Consider the following 22024-nt stretch of genomic DNA (forward strand, 5'->3'; position numbering starts at 1 on the left):
GTGTCTTTTGTTTTAGATAATATTGTAATATATTGTTCAGCCAATAGTGGCCAGCTGGCACTAGAGATGCTATCTAGCAGCTTGCTAGCCGTAGAGCAAGCTCAATTACCCCTGTTGGTCATGTGACCTTTGCCCTGCAGATCGTAGCAATCCCTCGAGAATTCTCACTCTCATGGATTGCCATAAAATTTGAACTTTAAAGATGTTGGGACTGTAGGCGTATTATTTAATTTTTTTACATGGCTAAGATGGCTTACCTTAGATGATTCTCCCTGCTTCCAGTCTTTATGCTAAGCTAAGCTAATTGTCTCCTGTTTAATGCCATGCTTAAGACGCAGGCACGAGAGTGATATATTTTGCGTCAAACTATTTCTTTAATGCGATATGGAAACAATGCTGCCATTTCTCACTGTGGCAAAAACAACAAACCAACAATAAATAGATTTAAAAATGGTCCCTGAATCAACCATAAATGTTCCTGTACCCATGGCCCAAACTGTAGATTTGGTAGTTAATGAAAGAATTACATGAACGTCTTACTTTAAATGAATAGTGTGTCCATCTGTTTTTCTGCAGCAATCCATTATATATGTGTGTGTGTAAGATCAAACTGCTATCAATGCAAACTGAATGGTTGTGAAAGTAAAGTCCACTCGTCTGTGTTTTCTTGTGATGGGTTTAACCTTCTGTGTTTTCTTGTGATGGGTTTAACCTTGAGCTGCCAAGGAACAAATATGTTTTAGAATAGTACTGCAGAATGTCAATACCCTGTAAATGCAATGTTTTAAGTCACTGATTAAAGTCAAGTAATGTCTCCATGTGTGCAGTTGTATGGCTGATTAGAACATAAGCTGAAGTATTCATTGCCTTCTGAAATATAGATTTGCTGTATACAAGCCACAGGTGCAGGAGTACAAAAGACAACAGTTAAAATACAACTTTGAGCTTGACGGTTACACCCAAACCTGATTTTACATGGCTCACGTCAGGTTGAGTTTTCTTTTTCTTTCATTTTGCAGTTCAGGTTTAGAAACGTTGAAAATAAATTCAATATTTGAAAATTTTGTAGCAATTTCGCAGTTTTGCAAGATTTGGATTCACACAAGGTTATAGCCCCAGATGTCAACCTGAGATGAGCTGTTTTACGAGAACAACACTAGTTAGTTAATCAGTAGCACGTGTGCTGGTTTTTTTTCATAGCATTGACAGATGTGCGTCTGTTATACTGAAAAAGTCAAGAAGCTCACACAAAACACCACTTGTATGTTGTAACCACAGTCAAGACAACGTCAACTCCACAGAGTAAGGAAAACCTCGTAGGAAAAGATATGTTTCCAAGGAAGGGGGGGAGGGGGGCTTGTGGGAAGCAAACAGATACTCTGCGTGGTGCGAAGACGAGCAGACGTGAGTGGTCGATGACGTCGTAGCAGGTGACAGGCAGCGTGTGATTGGGTAAGTGTAGGGCACAGGGGGCAGGGAACAAGGCGAACTGTCCAGAAGGGGGGTGCACAGTCTAAAGTGTCTCATCTCACACCTCAATATGAGCCTCTTTGGCTGGTGAATTGTCCCTTAAAGAGCCAGAGATGGTGTAGAACCTGCAAGGACATAAAAAAAAACAGGAGGAAACAGCGACATCTGTTAGAAATGTCTTTGTTTTTAACACCAAAAACCTTCAAAATGTACTTTTAGCCATATTTTGCTACTGTAACCGTCAGTGAAATCGTACTGTAATGTATGATCAAGTTGTTTTTGGTTGAAAATGTGACTTCCCTGATTTAAATGAATGATTTGGTGTGAGTACATTTTAATTACAAACTAAGAAAGTTAGTTCTTCAATTAATTTTTTTTCTAAATTTCATCTGTTTCATCCATTCATTTGTACTGAAACAAAGACACCATCTCCAAACCTCGTGAATACTCCCACACATTTGTCAAAGATAACTCTTGCTGTAAGTTACAGATATTAGAGTTCTATAATGGGATCAAGCTTTTTACTAATTAATCTGAAGGATAAAATGGCAGCTTATAGTTCAAGAAGTTCTTCAATGGTTGTTTAATACTGATGCCTCTATATGGCCTACATAAACAAATAAGTCTATCAGCGAGAGGATTGGCTATTTCTGTAGTTATTCTGAATGCCTGCCAGGTCGGATTCCCCACGAAATCAATGAAATGAGGCTGTGGAAACACTACTGCTTTTGTCCACAGGGGCCGCCAGAATCAACACAGAATGAAGTTCCTTGTAGCACCAGTGCATTAATAGAAAAAGACTCCATTATATGTATAAGTTCTGCATCCAAAATCCTACTCTTCTCTTACAGTGTGAAGGTTTAGTGGCACCTAGCCTGCCCAATCTACAGCCAGTGTCCGCTCTGGCCTACTGTAGAAACATGGCACAGGTCACAGCAGGTGGCATCTGTAATACGGCTCATCCTAATTAACAAAAAAAACACAATGATTCCTACATTCAGGTTATCATACTATGTTATACGTTATATTCAATTTCTGCCGATTGATCCTCCTAAATGTTACACACTGGACCTTTAAGCAAAAGTATGGAAGTACCTGAATTTACTTTTAAAAGTAGTGTAGGTGTAGCTAGTTTGAACTACTGTATACAGTTAGCTAATTCAGTCCAGTGGTTCCCAACCTAAATCTGAGGGGTAATGATTAATGAGAGATAAGTTGATTAAAAAAAAAAAAAAGATACACAAATATGATTAAATTTTTTTTAACTTTACTATCTTTGATTTATGTGTTTAATATTGTTATTAAAAATATTCTTTGGGGCACAAAAAGTTATTTAAATGAAACAATTTGAGAAGTCTATACTTTTACCATAAACACTGTAGTTCTTTGTTGAGAGATAAGTGATAATAACATTTAAATAGAAAAATTAAATTAGAATTTCTAATGTCATTTTGAAATTCCATTAGAAATGAGAGAAACAAACTAAACTAACACACACATTAATTCACCAACTGATCCACCAGTTTCTGCTGTCCTTTCCCTCTTCATCCAATAGATTCATCGTTTCCTAATGGTGTATTTTCAGGTTCCATAGCTTCTCTTTTCTTCTTATTTATGATGCATCTGTTGTTTGCCACATGCTTAAATACAGCAGGTCTAATATGGAAATTATGACAGAATGCCATTCACAATAGATGACATGAATATTGATGATCAGTTTAGGTTTAATATGAGCTGAAAGAGTAAAACCTGCTTCCAGCAGCTGCTAAATCCATCAAAAACGACTTTAACTTGGTAGCATTATTTATAAAGAGTAGCAAGTTGAAAGCTGTACTAAACAATTTCAGGTGTGTGTCCTTAAACACTTTCAGTTAATAATAATAATAATAATAATAATAATAATAATAATAATAATAATAATAATAATAATAATAATAAAGTTGCTTTAAAGTGTATTTATTTAGCATCCATACGAAGTGCTTTACTGCATGTGCCAGCACTCGCCCTTAAGTACTGCTTTGGAAAAAAGTGTGTAATTTAAGAGCATTTGTTGAAAACTTCTCACATCGATCATTTTCAGGATCATAGGGCACTAGGGCTGATTGCAGCAGTGGCATTTAACAAAAGGACAGGACCCATGATCCTGTGTCAATGTTCCTCAAACCATCAAAACAACATACTTAAATATTACAGCATAACCCTAACAAATATAAAAGAATGAAACACCAAAACAATTTTGGGTTTTTAAGCAAAGATTTTTAAAAATCCACAATGGACAGAAAATACCGTCTGCCATTCAGATCTGTAATTGGACCATCTCTATCTTTTCTCAGGTGGACTTGTATTTACTTACTGCCGCCGCAGCATTCACATTAAAAGCATTTAATTGATTTTTATTATTTAGTAGTTGTCACATGAAATGCAATGTGTTCTGTTCGTGATGCTTGCTGCCCAATATTGTTTTATCTAAAATGCAAGACAACAGTAATTTTGGGCATTTTTTGACAGCGGATCAGTTGGAATGGAAAAAGAAGCAGCAGCCACAGTAGGCTGTTCGACGAAGAGCTGCAGGTGACAGGCTGACTCCTTTATTAATACCACAGTAACTTGCTTAGCAGCCCGCAGAATTCTGTGTCCTGAAGTGTTAAACCGCATTTAACTACAGGTGTCACATGCACAATAACATTATTAGTTCGGCCCCCACCATGTCTGCGCCAACCCTCGGGCAAATGGAGTTGAATACCCCCTGCGTAGATCCTGTATTATAAAAGACTAGCAGCAACCTTAACAGTGAAGACTTTCATTTGCTGTAGCCTGCTGTGAGAGTCCTCACTGCCCGATGCCCTTGAGAATTAACTGCATTCAATCAAAAGCTCTGAATGTTGTACCACTTCACAGAGGCAGAAGCAGAAAAGACAAGCTATTACAATAGATGAGTATTGGCAAAACTATATTAAAGTCAAGTGTACTTACAAGAACACTGAAAGCTTTGTTTAAGCAACGCATGCTTTGGGACAATCACATTTATTGTTACTGACAACTGACTTTGGATCACGGTGCCTTTATGCTCCATAATGACCCCTGTTCTGTAGATTTTAATAGAATTCCTTGAACTGCAGAAATTGTACTGTAGGTACAAATAAACCCACTTTAAAACTAACAATAACTACAAAAAACTCTTAAAAGTGTGTAAAGACTTTTAAAATGTACTTGGTGCTGGCAATTTTATGTCAGCAGCCACGTATTGTGTCATAAATGCTTCTGCAGTTTTTCCTAAATGGGAATCAGGAAATTCTATTAAATTTACCATTTTATCACATTAATATCTGAAACCACCCTGTTTGTGCCATTCTGAGTCTGTTTCACAGTTATGTAGAAATACCAACATTTGGTATTTACTATACTGTACAATCGAAAATGCAACAAAATTTCTATGGTATTGTCAATATTATTTGTGCTGAATATTAATGTGAGTTTTTTTCCATTATGCTTTGGGTGATGGAAAAACAGGAAGCATAATGTTGTCATGCAAACCCCCATGAACAGTAGTGGACTGTGAGGGGATTTTGGCGTAGTGACAACCATGGCTCACATGATGCACACTAGCCCAGAAGGAATTTTTCCCTCATGCAAACATTACAAAAGAAATTGCTTTCAAAAAGTAAATACAGTTTTTCTGAGTATTACAAACTATTAATTGTATTCATCCCGTTTATGCGTGCAGGAAGTCAGTCGGCTCAGCCAGCAAAGGACTTTATCGTGGATTCCAATCTCAAAATGCGGAAGCCTAAGGAGCTTTTTCTGCATGTGTCCAGTGATGACCCTCTTTGTAATGAATGGAGTACCGTCTTGGAACATTCCTCCCACTCCCTATGTATTCTTTATGTGTCCTGTTGCCTATTAGCACTCATAAGGTACAGCGCACATAGCAGACTACACATGATAGCTTAATTAAATTTTGCTTAGGCCCGAGTAAACCAGTAAATCTATGCTGGAATACCTTCCCCAGGTTTGCCTCAATTAAGTAAACACACACTTAGTTAGAAATATGCACAATATAACGTTCGCCAAGTGCTTGCTCATGGTGGTACTGTTGGGTTTCTGTAAATAATGTTATAAAGAGTTCGGTCTAGACCTGCTCTATTTGAAAAGTGTCCTGATATAACTTCTGTTATGAATTGGCGCTATACAAATGAAATGAAATTGAATTGAATTGAATAGAAGTAATATAAGTATCAAAACTAGGTTTTAAAACAAACTGATGCACGCATTCCACACAGGCCTCAAAACGGGGTAAAGATGCGGGAGCCACCTTCAGGCCCTTATCATTTGAGCTCATACTGTGCTTTATTTATGCACTTTTAAAAAACAAATCAAATTACAATAATCTAATTGTCACACAAGGAATCTGGGGCTCCAGGGCAGTTTTTTTTGTTTTGCTTGCTTGCCTTGCATGTTGCAATAGCGTGTCCCAGTTTCACTGAGGTTATGACACTGGGACATAAAATGTGTCAAATGGGCGCTAAGGTTTAGCTAAATTGAAATTCAGCCTGAGACACTTATATACAGGGATATTGTGTGTTTTTTTTCAAAGTGGGGTTGTATGAGTTTCTTATCCACAGTCAGTGTATTACCTACAGTAGATGGCGGTTAGCAGACAGGAGTGCCTGCAGGGAAGCTTAGCAAAGCGCTGCTGTGGAGGGGGTGCAACAATAACATATTAAAAAGTATGCGCTATACTATGCTTTGCCATCCCACGGCCCTTTCCTTTGGCACTACAATTTTCTGTAATGCAGTATTCCTATGCACGAGCCCAACTGTGCAGTGATTGTATTATACCACAGATCAGCTGTTTGGACCGGCATTACAGCAGTTTATGGAAGAAATAACACACACAAGTAAATAAAAATGAGACATGACAGTAAGAGACATGAATTATGACAGCGACAACAAAATGACCTTCACTATGGAGGCAAGACGATACCTTCAGGAACCAGAGTACACAGAACAAGAGTTTTTGCAGATCTGACCTGTGGCGCTTTGCTGCGTGTCATCCCCTCTCTCTGCCCCCTTTTCTGTCTATCATCAACTGTCACTATCATAAAAGGCAATAAAAGCCCCCAAAAATACTTTAAAAAGTTTTTTTTTCTGTGGCAAAAAGTATGTTTTACTACAACCCCTGTCCACAGCAGCTTTACTTCTGTCGTGGTATTCCTGTCTGCTTCTCTAAACTGGGGGTGTGCATTAGTGTGGTTGAGTGGTTGGTGAAGGAGGTGTCGCAGCAAGCGGTGTATTAGCAGAGTAACAGTGAGAGGTTATAATGTCTGCCCTGTGCACCTGACTGAATACTGTATGTGGGACGTGTCTGGTCAGCTGGTAGCCACACAACTGTTGCATGAGCCGATCCTTACGAAGCGTGAAAAAAACCACTGATCCCAGTCAGCTAATGCATGCATAACTCCAGTGCTCCGCCTGAACGAAAGCTATGCTTCGTCTACAATTTCTCAGGAATAAAGGCTAGAAAGATAACACTCCGTTTTACCTTGACTTCCTAAAATGCCTGCGTTCCTTCACAGCCTTAAAACAGGAGGATTTCATGCAGGAATTTTTCAGGTCCACAACCTGGTAGATGATGGGGTTGTACATGGCTGAGGACTTAGCCAGCAGCGTGGGAATTACAGACACAGAGATGGGAATCGAGTCTGGCTCCCCAAACGCTGACACCACTGACACCACTGCATAAGGGATCCAGGCTATCAAGAAGCCTGCGCAGATCAGCATAGCCACCTGGGAGAGGATACAAAGCACATCACAGATTGGTCCTTCAAACGGTTCCTCCAAGAGCAGCACTGAAACCTTTTGTTTGCCACACTCACCCACCTTAGTGAGTTTCATCTCGAGGCTGTGGCTGTTTCTGATGCGGGCGTCAAAGTGGGATATCTCCTTCGCAGAAGACTTGACCTTGAAGATGATCATGACGTAGGAGAAGACAATGATGCCTGTGGGAAGGATGAGACAGAAGAACAGGATGGCCATCACAAAGCTCTGGCCGGACACGGAGGCCTGGGCCAGCCACCAGTCCAACGTGCAGGAGGTCCCGAAGGGCTCCGGGGCATAGTTCCCCCAACCGATCAGGGGCATGGTGGCCCAGAAAGCTGCATACATCCACACAAAGGCCAGGCACAGGAAGGCGTGGTGGCGTTTTATCCATGTACCTAAGAGTGAAAAAAACAGACAGAGTTTAGATTTAATTTAAGTTTTAAAATTGGATTTCTCACCACTAGTCCATCATTCTTTCTCCAACCTCATTTTCTTACTTTTGTAGTGTGTGGATGGTATAAATCTTGCCTTCCAAACTAATTTTCTGCCTTCACAATAAAGTGACAATTACCTGAAATTCAATCAAATCCTGACAACTTATCATCCCCATCACTGCATCAAGCGTGTATTTTCCACTTTGAGCAGCACAAAGACCGGTCATTTTAACTGAAAATTAAAAATGTAATTACCCACCAAGAGACCTGTCATCCAGGTCATTTAAACCAATTTGTGGTGAACAAAGAGAAACAGGCATCAGCAAAAAACACCTGTCAGCAGCCTCTTCTCCAGTCCAGACCAAAAAAACTTAATTGCGACACCCCCAGGACCAATTAGAAACTCATGGATTTGTGAGCTACATTTATTTAAATTTTTCCAGGTATTTGTTTACCTCAGTAGCAAGCGGTCATCCTATTTTTGGCCATAGTAGATACATTTTATAAGAAATAACTTGTATTTTCTGAAACTTTCACTATATTCTGATCTGTGAAAAAAAAATCTGGTTCCTCTGGCTCCTCCTAGTGCTCGACCCACCACGCCTGAACAAAAACAACCAATCAGAGCTGAGAAGGATAGAAAGCCACTTTCGGTTGGTGGCTTGACAGATGGCTCGACAACTATCTTTCTCGGCTCTGATAGGTTGTTTTCATTTAGGCCTGGTGGATCGAGCACTAAGAGGAGCCAGAGGAACCTGATTATCACAAATTATCTGTCTCATGTACTACTGTCAGGATATAGTGAAAGTTTCTGCAAATAGGACAAAAAGTTATTTTTATAAAAGTTACCTTCTGCAGCTTTAGTATATTCTTGAGTTTAAGCAAGGATCTTTGAAGTATATGTATTCTGCTAATTTATGCTCATTTATTCAATAGTGTGAAAAGGAGAACACTAGGTCTCTTATTATTTGGTCAGTTGGCCTTTAATGGCTGTGCAGTTGTAAAATGCACTTACTTTCACATGATCCCTGTGGACAGATTACATTTATTTACTTGTTTTGTAACTTGCAAAATAGGTCAGATTTGCCCTGGTTTTTGTCAGGATTCTTCAAAGTCTGTTAAAGTAGAATGAATTTTACAGTTTACAGTGGGCCATCACAAAAGGAGTAGACACAATAATAGGGTTAATTCCAGTACAGGAGAGAATTGATTTCCTTCCAATTAGGTTGAAAAAATATGTGCATATATTGGTGACGGCGATCGGCTAAAATGAGCGACGAAATATCGGCATATCATCGGCAAAAATCCAATGTTGTGCATTTCTAGAAATGACGACTAGCATGTGTGGTTGATTATGACACCAAATCTTTTTTCAAAAACATTTCAAAGCTCATATATCTCATTATTTACCCGCAAAAGTTTTATTTATGTTTATTGCTCAAATCCTGTGAAGATGAAACTTATTCTATCATGTTAATGTCTTGCTGTGGATTGTGTAGATCAATACATCCATTCATTTTGAACACTGACATTTTAATTCTATTCAAGGAAATACCATCTTGTTTGGATGGTCTGAGTGGATTATTTGTTTAAGTTGATTACAGGGAGAGAGGAAGAGAGAGAGAGAGAGCGAGGGAGAGGAAGAGAGCGAGAGCGAGGGAGAGGCACTGCACTGTCAATTCATAATTAGTCATACGTGATGATTAAGCTAGTCTGGGCACCTGACCCAATTTATTGTTTGGGTCAGGTTAGTACTGAAGAGGGGAGGAGATCAATAGACAGACAGACAGAACACATCAGTGGTTTCTTCACCTGCTTGCTTTTTGTGGTTCTAACTTTTTCTATCTCTCCCATTGTAACAGTCTACAGACGGAAGGGAAACAACAGGGAAGTGAAGGACAGTCAGCTGTTACACGCCTTCTGCTGCTGATTTCATTCATATATTTAAAAAATACTCAGCGCTCTGCCAGTGATACTAGTGAGGCTCTGATTAAAAAGGCTACGGTTTCAAAAGTAAAATACGTTCTTATTTAGCCTTTCTGAAGCCATTGCCTGGTTAAATCAATCCATTTTATTTTATGAAAAAACTGCCCCCTCACGATTTTTTAACAGCCCTCTCAGTCACTTCATCCTAGCGCCCAGCCTGCCCCCCATTGTGGACCCGTACACATTTATGGCTACTGCCAAAAATCTTTTTTAATTCCCTCTACAGTCTGGGGCCTGATTAGTTCCTGTCGGTGTAACTTAGCTGAAACGTTTAGGAGACCGTGTTAAAGGAGATCCTGATGTACCGTATCTGAGGTGGCAGATCTTGAGGTACCGGTCCAGACTGACCACAGTCATCGTGATGAGGCTCCCACAGCCAAAAAAGAAGCCCGTCCAGCCGTAGAACCGACAACCCTCCCAGCCAAACAACCAGCGGTGGGAGAAACTAGATACAACGAAAAAGGGCTTTCCTGTCACTGCAAGGACAGAGAAGGGAAAAGATGGAGCATGAAACGGGGAAAAAAAAGAGGAAGGGAGTGAGCGGAAAAAGAAAGAAAAGGGGAGAAGGAGAAGAATATATTAGTATCAAATCTTTAAGTTACAGTTTGTCAAAAAGAAACTTTCATTTTAAATCATGAAAACAGAGACACAAAATGAATAATAATTATTGCTTTAAATTAACTTCTAAACTAATAGCTTTGTACAAACATCGATTTATTGCTATACATCTCACCACCTCCACAACCCTTTCTCCACCACAGATCACAAACAGAGCCAGCATTCACTTTGCTATCCATATGTCCTATCCTAAGACTGTTACATAAAGAATAAATGAATGAAGTTTTTGTTATTGTGTTATTTATATAACACTGTCTAACCCTTACAAGGCAGATCAGATTAATATCAGGCAGATGGTAAATAGTGCATATACTGCATACAAGTAAAATAAATTAAGAAAAAAAAAACAATTTTCATAATAAGATTTTCAGATCTTCATGTCAACTACAAATATCATAAATTACAGACAAAACATGTACTGTATATAACAGGAGAAATCACTTTAAATAATAATTAAATAATTCACCCACAATCAGTCATTCCAATTTTCGATCTCATATTTCAAAGGTTGGTGGAGCCATTTCATGAAAAATTGACACTTTTGTGCTTTGATATTGTCAAAGCATAAAAAAGAGGCTTTAAAGGTTGGAGTTAAAAGTTGAGAGAATTGTGTGATTTACTACACACTTCTTTTTTATCTTATTTATTGATTTAGAGGGGAAAATTATATTTCACTTTATTATTTGACAAACACATGACACACATTGATAAATAGTGTCATCAATATTTTATCCGTTTTCTTCAAGAATGCAATAAAAATACAAGATTATTCATATGGAAAATATATGCTGCGGTGCAGGTTGCCTTGACTTGAGACTACATAAAACGTGGGCAGAAAAATCCCAGTCAGTGTCTTGTAGCGCTGAAGACAAAAGTTCCTTTTTCCTTTCCTGGTATTTCCAACTCAAATAAAAAAGCAGAAATACATGTGACAGCTCTTGTGACAAACAAACATTACTCAACAGCATTAAGGAGTGACAAAGGAAGAACTGCCGATTTATCAACACAAAGCAATGTTAGTAATTCTTGTAGAAGCTTCCTTGAAAGCTAATGGCCCCGTCTTACGGAAGTGTGAATGGTAGCCATTGTATTTTCATTGGACTTATTTAACTGTTCACACACAACAAGGGCTAATAAGCTGTCCTAAGTGTACTCCTCATTGCAGGAAACCACGGTGACTCCCTGATTATTATGGTGTGTGTGAGATGTCGGCCCCGTTTCCTGGAGAGCTGGCCAGGCCAAGAGCCCTGTGGCATGCCAAGCCCAAGTAGCATGAATAGGGGATAAACATCAAAACCTCTCCAGGCAGGATTGCATGAAACAAGACGAACCAAATGTTTTCTTGGAATCACTAAAAACCCAGCGGAGCATGTACAAACACTTCCACACAGCTGTTCACATGTTCGGAGGGTTAGATAGTGTTTACACATTCTGAGTCACAGCAATAACAGCAAAAAAAACCTTCATCTCTAGAAATCAGGCAATTGTTGTGTTTCCCCTTTGGCTTTTCTGGCCTGGTGGTTGTCTTCTAGCTCCTTATTACATGCATAGTTCAAATTACTCCCTTAAAAAGGGCATGAGCACCCATGAGACATGTAGAGCTAAAAAAAAAATATTTTTTTTTTTTTTTTTTTTTTTTTTTTTTTTTTTTTTTTTTTTAAAAAATTTTTTTTTTTTTTTTTTTTTTTTTTTTTTTTTTTTTTTTTTTTTTTTTTTTTTTTTATTTTGGGAAGGGGGGGTTTGAAAGGAGAAAAAGAAAATTTTTTTTTTTTTTTTTTTTTTTTTTTTTTTTTTTTTTTTTTTTTTTTTTTTTTTTTTCCCCTAAAAAAAAAAAAAAAAAATTTTTTTTAAAAAAAAAAAATTTTTTTTTTTTTTTTTTTTTTTTGGCGGTTTTTTCATTAATTTCTCCCAAAAAAATTTTTTTTTTTTTTGTTGTTTTCCATTTTATTTTTTGGGTCCTCGGCGCCAAAACTAATTTGAATAATGGAGAATATTCATAACGTTAATGTATTTTGCTTCTCTTGATCCGGAGAGTGTCTTCTTTGGATTGTTCTGAGCTCTTCCGGACAAGATAAGGTCAGTACATCTATGACGGTTACTTTTATTTACTCTTATCAGTGTTTTTGTCTTGAAATGGCAAATAAACTGCAACATGATTTTAAATATAATGGCCACTTTTAGACACCTTAAGAGACTAGTTTATGATAGTATATTAGCAGTTTCAAGAGGATCAGGAAGAGCATGCCATGTCTTTGTAAGCCCCACAAAAAGGCTTAATGACAGGGGAGGATTAGTGAGGATTAGAGCACTGAGGGTGACATCAAGTATTATGCAAGGTAAAAAAAAAAAAAAGCAATTACATGATTTCAATTTCATAACGTCAAAATATTTATTTTTAAACCAATGTTTAAAATAAAAAAAATACTTTGTTAGACTTAACTATTTGAATTACTTTTAATGTATGGGCATGCATTTTTGAGAGGTTTTTAAATAATAGATTGTGATGTGTTTACATCATCGCCCTGTCATCACATGTTTCCATAAGCACTTATGGCTGCTATTAGTTAACAACCAAGAAAACACACCTTACATTACTCTCCACTAATACTGCATTACCTAACAGGTCAGTCCATTCATTTGTTGCAGGCCAATACTCTTTGATTCTTTACTTTAAAAAGGACCTTTGTCAGGTTTGGTATATCCTTTGATTATTATTTACTTCTCTTAACAAATGTTAATTAATACACCTTTCTAGCAAAATGCTAACATGCTAAGGTTTACCAGGTACCAAGCTCACCACCTTACTTTAGCATGTTAGCATTCAAACTTTTGTTAATTAGCACTAAACACAAAGTACATCTGAGGTTAACGGGAATGTCATTAATTTGGAAAAGAAGAAGAAAGTCATTAGGCCATGAATATCTCTACCACACTGGATGTCCAATAGTTAGTTAGTCCAGTCTAGAACAAAATGATGGACCAAACAACTGCAAACGGGATGCAGCCGATGTTGTCTGTGGTAGGCAGAGCCATCTTTTATGCTGCTGTGTTCTGGGTACGGAGCACGAGGACGAGAGACGCTAACAAGCTGAACAAGCTTTGTCTCCATGACTGAGAGGAGATTGTGCATATAGTGGTATTTTTGTCGTCAAAATCTGAAGTTGAAGTTCCCTGTTAAAAGAGTTTTTTGGGGAGCTTTTCCAAATTGAGTGTTGAATGTTGTACAGATTGCAAAGCCCACTGGGGGAAATTGTGGTTTGTGAATTTGGGCTATAAAAATAAAATTTGACTTGACTTGAACAAACTAGTTAGGAAGGCTTGCTGAGATTGGAGCTGCATAGGCATGGACATGGAGGCCAGCAGTGCTTTGATAGGCACTAGAAAAACATTTATGCCCCATTAAATGAGTCGTTGTATTGTGTCGCCACAGACAACAGGAACAAAGTTTTTATTCAAAAACCATCATTTTAAGTGGGCACTAAATAAGGAATTAATGGAATGGATTTCCCCGACAACCCTTGCATGCCCATGCTCAAGAAGCTCTAGAAACACACATACAGACACACAAGATAAATGTAAATGTAAGCAGACATGTACCTCGTAAAGGCAGCGCACTAGTGCAAACTGCTACATTAAGGCAAGACGCCTCTCAGACATCAAGTTATTTATTACATTTTTGTAATGCCCGACAAATATGCCACAACGTTATCACACCCCAGGCAAGAACATCTGCAATCCCAGTCAACTCTGCTCGGCATACTGGGTAACGGAAAAGACCTGCATACAACCAAACTCAATTGGTTTGTTTCAGTGGCGAAATCCCCATGCTGCATGCAGTGTGCCAGCCCTTAATGGAAGAGACAAAGCCCAGAATACCCCACAAGTATCACCAGCAGATGCCTCTTATTACTGTTAATTAAGTCCAGCCAGACCCACTGCCCCACAACAACAGTTCCACCTTGCTGCATTACTTAGCTGGTGGCTTTCTTACAAGAGGCTCCAACTGCACGCGTGGGAAGTGCCAGTACATAATAGTTAATGTTACGGTTTTTCAAACTTAAATTCCTAGTAAAGCTTTATAGCATAGTTATCAGTGGGTCCATGTGTTGCATTTGCTGCCACAGAAAATAATTTGATCTCTTTTTCATCTGCAGTCTCTCCGTCAATCCCGAAGTGCTTGCTCATGGTGGGAACTGTTGGGTCTCTGTAAATAAGGAGTACGGTCTAGACCTGCTCTATTTGAAAAGTATACTGAGATAACTTCTGTTATGAATTGGCGCTATACAAATAAAATTTAATTGAAGACGATTCCAGTATGCTATAATAAGGAAGACAGGCTCAAGTGGAAACCAGAGATCTTTCAACCACAGTTCAAAGCCGCGGTTCTGACAAAGTACTAGTACAAAAGCCACTTTAAGAGGATAAATAATGAAAAGAAAAGACTGATTATTAAAGTTCAAGGCTTTAACTCACAGATTAAATCAGTTCTTTTGCTTAGAATCTGATCCCATACAGTGTAGAAAATACCTTTACCAATAAGCTTTTATACTGAACATGAGCCTGATTTTTCTGATGACCAAATGACTAGTATTGTTTTATTCTGAGATGAGTAATAAATAGAAATAGAAATTTACATTTTGGTTGTGTAACAGTGAGGATTGTTGCCAGGAGGGTAAAGTAACAGCTGCAGTAGTTTGAGGAAAACAAGGCTGCTATTATGGTATAGTGAGAGAAAGAGAGTGATTTCACATTTACCATTGTGCAGAGAGGTAATGTATTAATAATACTAAGAACTGTGAACAACACCATGTTTAGGGTTTTTGGTGCTATGCAGGGAAACTGGACCTAGGAGCTGAAAGATTCCTTGCAGTTTGAAACTTTCTTCTGAAAGACCTAAAATTCAAACTGAATCCAGTGGTTCTGTCAAAAAAAATTATCATTTTGTTTTAGATCTTCAGCATCACTGACTAAACACCTCCTACTGTGTGAGCACAGCTCATGCACAACTCACAGTGTGAGCTTCAACACCAACGGACATTACTCCAAAGGTTTTGCAGCACAAATGACTGTGCGAGCGAAAGAGACGGACCAGCATGTATCTTTCATCACAAAGATCTGTCTTTGGAATAACAGACTACAAGCATTTCATATGCAGACATCAAATGAACATTCCTTGACACTGGAAAGGTCTATGAAAAGAGATACATACATCTTCATTGAGGGGAAAAGAAAGAAAGAAAGAAAGAAAGAAGACGCTACAGTTGTATGACTTGTAGGTAGCATGCAAAAAAGCCATGAAGGTCATGCTACATCACATAAAAAGCTTGGATTCACATAAGAATTGTGTTTCTAAAAAGGCTTTTGCACACCAAGTCCGTATTTTTGGTCTGTTTTTTTAATCTGTCATCCGATTAAAATCATTACGCATACAAACTTTGCACACCAAGTCCGATGCACCTTCTGTTGTGTGAGTGGCGACTTCCTGCGGAGGAACCTCCAGTGGAGAGAAACAAGTGAGGGAAAAAGAGAGATGGAGAGAGAGACAGAGTGACAGCAGCGAGCAGAAAGCTCCTTTATCAGCCGGTGAAACTCTCCTTGTTCTCAACACCTTGGACCAAATTACCTCTTCTTTTTCTACTTTGAGTCAGAGGACCACAAAATCATCCTCATTGTTTGACAAATCAGTCTCGTATTGTGAATCTTGCAAAGAACAGAATAATAAAATGCATCGGACTCAGTGTGCAAGGTTCCTGTGCATAACAAATTTAATCTGATGGCAGATAAAAAAAATGTATGACACCTCCCTGATTGGGCTCATCTCTGTTGGAGATGAGTCCGCCTACAGATGGGAGATTGACCATCTGGTGACCTGGTGCAGCCAGAACAACCTGGAGCTAAACGCTCTGAAAACAGTGGAGATGGTTGTGGACTTCAGAAAGAACCCAGCCCCACCTGCCCTGAACATCAGCTCCCTCACCAAGAAAGCCCAGCAGAGGATGTACTTCCTGCGGCAGGTGAGGAAGTTCAACCTGCCAAAGATGATGATGGTGTACTTCTACACTGCCATCATCGAGTCCATCCTCACCTCATCTATCACCACATGGTACGCTGCTGCCCCTGCCAAGGACAAGGGCAGACTGCAGCGTATCATTCGGTCCATCAGGACCAAAACCTCACGCCACAAAAACAGTTTCTTTCCGTCTGCAGCTGGCCTCATTAACAAGGCCCGGATCCCCCACTGACACTGACTCTTATGGCCACCTTGTGTATATGCATTACATTAATGCACTCCTGTTTTCTGTACAATTTCTTATCTTTATTTATTTATATTTTAAAAGTACTCTATTTTTTGTGTGTGATTTGTATATTTTTGTGTGATTGTATATTTTATGCACCACTGCACAAAGACAAATTCCTCGTATGTGTACAAACCTACCTGGCAATAAATCTGATTCTGATTCTAATTCTGAACAAGCAAATCTAAGGGAACCTAAAACAAAACCCTGCTAGCTAGGAGGTGAGAGATTCAGAATGGACAGAACCATCACTCCTATATTAGCAATCAGGAGGAACAATCAGGAGTTGATTCAGGTGTGACACACCTCTGCCACTCTGCCTCCTATGCAGGAACCTTTATTGATCCCCCTTAGGAGAAATTCAAAAGTAGAGACTGAGGACTTTCTCCCAGCTTTTATTGCTAAAACTGGGTGGAGACAATTAGGGAAAAGAAACCCTGCACTGCAGAACCAAATTTAAAGTCTTTAGGGGGGTGACATGCGGAAGTTGTGTGTGTCGTACCATAGAATGTTGCTTGGGACATTCAATGTTTTAAAAAGCTCTCTCCATCTTACAAAGTGATTAGCTATCTATGAAGAAAGGGGCATACATTTCTTAATGGCCGTTCTCACTGCCATTCAAGCAACTACTTGCATTTAGATTGGTGGGTGCTGAGATCTCCAAATGTCTGGTATCATGTGACTAGGTTGAAAGGAAGAAGTAGCCATAAAGATACTACACAGAGATTAGACTTTCTCGCCGTCCGAAATGAAAATTCACAACAGTGTCTGTTAAAATGACAATGTCCAGATGCTTTCCTAGTCATACTGTGCACTAGGGGTGCATCTCTCCCATCTAAGACGATCCAACACATATCTAGATACATGGCCTGTGATACGATTCAGGGACGATGCATTTTAATGTTAATATAATTCTTCACATTTGTTTAATGTAGAAATTCTTAATTAAAATAAGCCAGTTCTATAACAGTAACATTGCTTAGCTTCAAATACATATTTTATAAAATACCAGGGAATCCCAAGTATGTTTTTCTTTATCGCATGGGGGAAAAAATGGATAAAAGTCTCATTTCAGAAATATATGTCGTATTTATTGCTTTTCTGACAGACACATAGAAAAAGACTTGCTGTGATTACTTTAGACCTCGCTCAGTTGGAGTTGTGGCTGGAAAGTGTTTAATATCTTGCGTGTTGTTACTTGTGCTAGCTGTATTAGCATCAACAGACTCCTCGTCGCCTGCAGAGGTGTCACCATGCCGTCTCACCAGGTGAGTGTTAAGATCTGTCGTACTACCACTGTACATCATTGCTGTCCGACATATCTTACAAATGGCAAGACTTTTGTCCAACTTTCCTTCATTCTTATAGAATCCAAATGTCTTCCAGACTTCAACTTGATGGTGCACTGTACATTTTTGGACGTTTGTTTATGTGTCCTCCTCACAAGCCACACTGCGCTATTGTTACTCTCGACGCTCTTAATGCGAAACCCTCGCGACCTTTTACCTTTCATGAGAGTGGAGATGCAGCAAAGCTTTAGTCCGCCAATTCATAACTTTGATTCATAGATTTCTGACTCATATTAGTACATCTTTACACCCCCACTGTACACCTAAAAAAAGAAAAAACTTTCTCTTTTGTGTTTTTTATTAAAATCTTGACTTGGACTCAAATCACTGATGGTAAAATTTGATGATGGGTTGCATTTGTGTCCAATCAAATCAAGACATCTGATTGAGTCAAGGCACCTTATGAAACAGTGTCCTGGCTGATTCAGTTCACCAGTGCACCAAGATCTCCTGACCTTTATGACCCATTTTTGAGAATAAAACTCTTCAGTTATTCTTAATATGCTGATGACATCATTCATGTCACAAGGCATGTTTAATAACATTTGAAACAACAAAACAGCTATGGGGCAAACACATGGGCTGAGGATCCAGCTTTGTTTACTTTCAGGGCACACACAGTCTCTGTTGACTGGACACTGACTGTGTCTGCATAGAGCGGGGCACAGACAGGCCAGCATCCCACACTGGTTTGTGCTGTAAGGCATTGTGCAATATTCTTGGAGTGTATGATTTGGAGTTTTTTAATGTGCGTGTGACACTGTAGTTCGATTGTGCGTGTGTGCAGTTTTTCTACTGTAAAGGCTAATCTAATCAAACTGCGGTGTCCCAGTAACATCCTAACCACTTTTCATGGTTCGATTTTTTGCATTGCATTTTGCATTGAACTGTGTTTTGACGGGGGAACCAGTTCATGTGAAAAATTATTTGACCTTGACCCCGAAAGATCTCTGGTTGTCAATGTCTCGTGGTTTCTGCAGCTGCACTTGCATGATATTGGAAAAAGCCGAAAGAACAAGATGACCTATTGTCTCATCTCCAATGATTGCATTTTGGTTCATAATAATTTTATTATAATGGCTAAATGGGCTATAAATAAACTGCAGCGCACATTGATCACAGAGTAATATGCTGTAAATAAGCTGTTACACTTATGTGATAACACATGACAAAACCCACAACCACATGTGTAGCTCATAAATGCTGCGTATATATGTTCGAAATGTTTTCCATTCTGTCTACTGGTTAATTTGTGGGTGTTAATGATGTTATGATACTGTAAAGTCCTGCGAGTTACAACTATTGAATGAAAGGTTCTTCAGTATTCCACTGATTTGAACACTTCCTGGAACATTATCCAACATTTTTTCTTTAAACCTGCAGAATATGCAACTATTTTTTAATATACAGTAGTTGCATGCTTATCTCTTTCTGTATCAGAAAAATGTGAAAACACACCATTCATACTGTATGCACCATGCATAATTCAACTTGTCAAGCTAGCTTCCAAAAATGCTAGCAATTTTGCTCTAGGGATGGCAATGCCGGTCAGTTGGTCCACCACTTTGGTGCAGCCTGAAAATATCTACTTGGTTTGGTTTTAATTAGTTATTTGATGCTATAAAAAGGGGGTTTTATGTCATGATTGACAGCTGCGCCCTACTGGTGATTGAGTCAGCCGGGCATATGGGCGGGATCCCGAACGCCACTGTGCAAACTCTGGCTCTGAAGGGCGAAATATGTGTGTTAGAGATATTTTGGCCTCATTTTTGTATAGTGGGAGGAGGTGGTAAGAGACGTCCATCTTTTATATGTCAACAGTATGAACACGTAGCTCCAAAACTAATGACCTTCCCATTGACGTCAACTGCGCTTAGTGTTCGGTGCTAGTTAACAAATGTTAGACCGCTAACAAACTAACAACTAAACTGAGATGGTAATCATTATACGTGTCAAATATCAGCGTATAATCTCCAGGCCTCCACTTTGTAACTTCTAACTTCTGTAAAGCTTAAAGAAGATCTCCCCAGAGACACGAAAGACATTCTTCACAAGCTGAGTAGTATATTCCCCATGACAACTAAAGTGACCTTTATATATTAGGAAAATGTGTCAACCTATTTTCCATAATGTGACTGTGTCCAGTTATGAGAGAAGACAGAATAAAATTCTAAATGTCAAAGTATTCCTCTGAGTTTAAAGATGAGTCTGTCTTAAAAGAATAAACACAAAAGTTAACATAACAGAGAAAGACAATAGTTCATTGAAATAGAAAAATAAAAGGAAAGGTAATGAAAACACAACCAACGAATAGACAGCCTCGTCTTATCAAGAGTGGCAACAACTGTGGGAATGGAAATCACTTCACTCCTCTGACATGCTGCAAATGACTAAAATAAATCGATGAAAATACAGAGAGCAATGCAACATGTATGAGGAGATTGCTGTAGTAGAAAATGAGTACAACCAACTGCAGCGTGTTTCTGTATTTAGTTACATTTTCTCACTTTGTAGCATTTTTTTCCTGTCAAATTGGTAAAGACTTTTCTTAATTCACATAGTTTTTATATATTTGCATGTGTTTTCTTAAGCTGCTGTATGTTGAGCTCTCAGGGCCACCGTACTGAAGGGTTTTTGCATGTCTTTAGATACAGTAGCATAGGAAAGGGGGGGGGGGGCTGATAAAACGCACAAAATTATCTTTATTTTATTAACTCTTTAGGCGCCGGGTTTTATTTTGAAAAATACTAGATTTTTACATCTAAATTTCAGGAGGCTCTGGCTTGAAAGTGGTTTGAGATAGAGACAAAGTGTAAATGAGAGAGAGTTGAACTTATTTCATCAGATTCACCCCCCTCCATCTATTTGTTATGTTGTCCACATATCAGATGAACAGGGAAAAAGTAAATTGTAAGCCAACAGTCGTAGACTAGAACTATTACTACCACAAAACTCATGTAAACAGTAGGCGTTTACGATTTTTTTTTTTTTTACCCACCACTACCTATTGGAGGACACTTTTTCTTTTCTTTTTTTCTTCTCTTCTTCATTATTATTATTATTATTATTATTATTATTATTATTATTATTATTATTATTATTATTATGATTATATGATAATAATAACAGTAGGCATCTTTTAGCTGCATCTATCCAGATAAAAGTTTGTAGTATTTGTAGAGTGTGGAACCTCTCATTGCAATACACAGTAAAGAGACAATATGAACAATATTGAGAGACTCCCCCACCACCACATAGCCTAACAAATGGACAGGCACACTGTCCCATGGCTGCGCAGTGTGACCGGCGCGGTAGAAAGAGTGAACACTAACGCTGGTCCCAGCGCTATTCTCACCACACTCGCTACTTCTACCACATCCATTAGCTCCCCTACTGATACTACGAGTTTGTGTATCATTTCCACTCCCACCTCTGTTGGGCAAAGGGTCGTGTGTTTGTGCTTGTGTATTTTCCTCGCTTTGCCCGGCAGCGCCATTGCTATGCAAAGACGCACCGTGACTAGCACGCTCACTAATCGACCGACCGTCATCTCCCAAAGGTAGATTTTCCCCTTCAGAATCAGGATCGGCAAATAGGAGACGCATCACTTCCCTAAGCGTCAACTTTTTGCTTGTCATTTTCGTTTATTTCGTCTCAATAACTCCTAAATCCAGCAATACCACTTCAGCATAAACAGGGCCGTGGCACACTATTTCCGGTTTCTCACCCAACAGTTTGGATGGGACTTCCTCGAAGATTTTGCATTGAAGCATGACGTATTTCTGAATAGGTCTAAGTACGGGATGTCTGCCAACTAGTGGAGGGGAGTATGAACGAGATATAACACTCTATTCGGAGAAAACTGCTGTTTGATTCAGTACCGTGTCGTGTCGCAGTTTTGCGACTTTGGTGCTTAAAGGGTTAAGATATTTAACATTAGTTTTCAGATCTAACTAGTTAACTAAAAATTGATGATGATTTTCTTGCGTATTGCTAGCTTACTTAAACATAGATAAGCCTAACACATATCTAAGTACAGGAATGGAGCAAG

At 38.7% G+C, this 22024-nt stretch overlaps 1 protein-coding gene across 1 annotated transcript in view; it reads right to left on the minus strand.

Moving 5' to 3' along the window:
* Positions 1 to 691: 691 nt before the first annotated feature.
* Positions 692 to 22024, minus strand: part of opn5 (opsin 5) — a 49178-nt gene continuing 27845 nt past the window's right edge. Inside the window, exons 4-7 of the mRNA XM_051409268.1 lie at positions 10016 to 10186; positions 7351 to 7685; positions 7013 to 7257; positions 692 to 1595 (exon numbers count right to left, since the gene is read on the minus strand). Of these exons, the coding sequence (XP_051265228.1) occupies positions 1529 to 1595; positions 7013 to 7257; positions 7351 to 7685; positions 10016 to 10186 (818 nt within the window). The 3' untranslated portion in view covers positions 692 to 1528. The remainder of the gene's footprint in view (positions 1596 to 7012; positions 7258 to 7350; positions 7686 to 10015; positions 10187 to 22024) is intronic.

This window comes from Dicentrarchus labrax, unplaced genomic scaffold (assembly GCF_905237075.1).
Source record: "Dicentrarchus labrax unplaced genomic scaffold, dlabrax2021, whole genome shotgun sequence".
Classification (NCBI taxonomy): Eukaryota; Metazoa; Chordata; class Actinopteri; family Moronidae; genus Dicentrarchus; species Dicentrarchus labrax.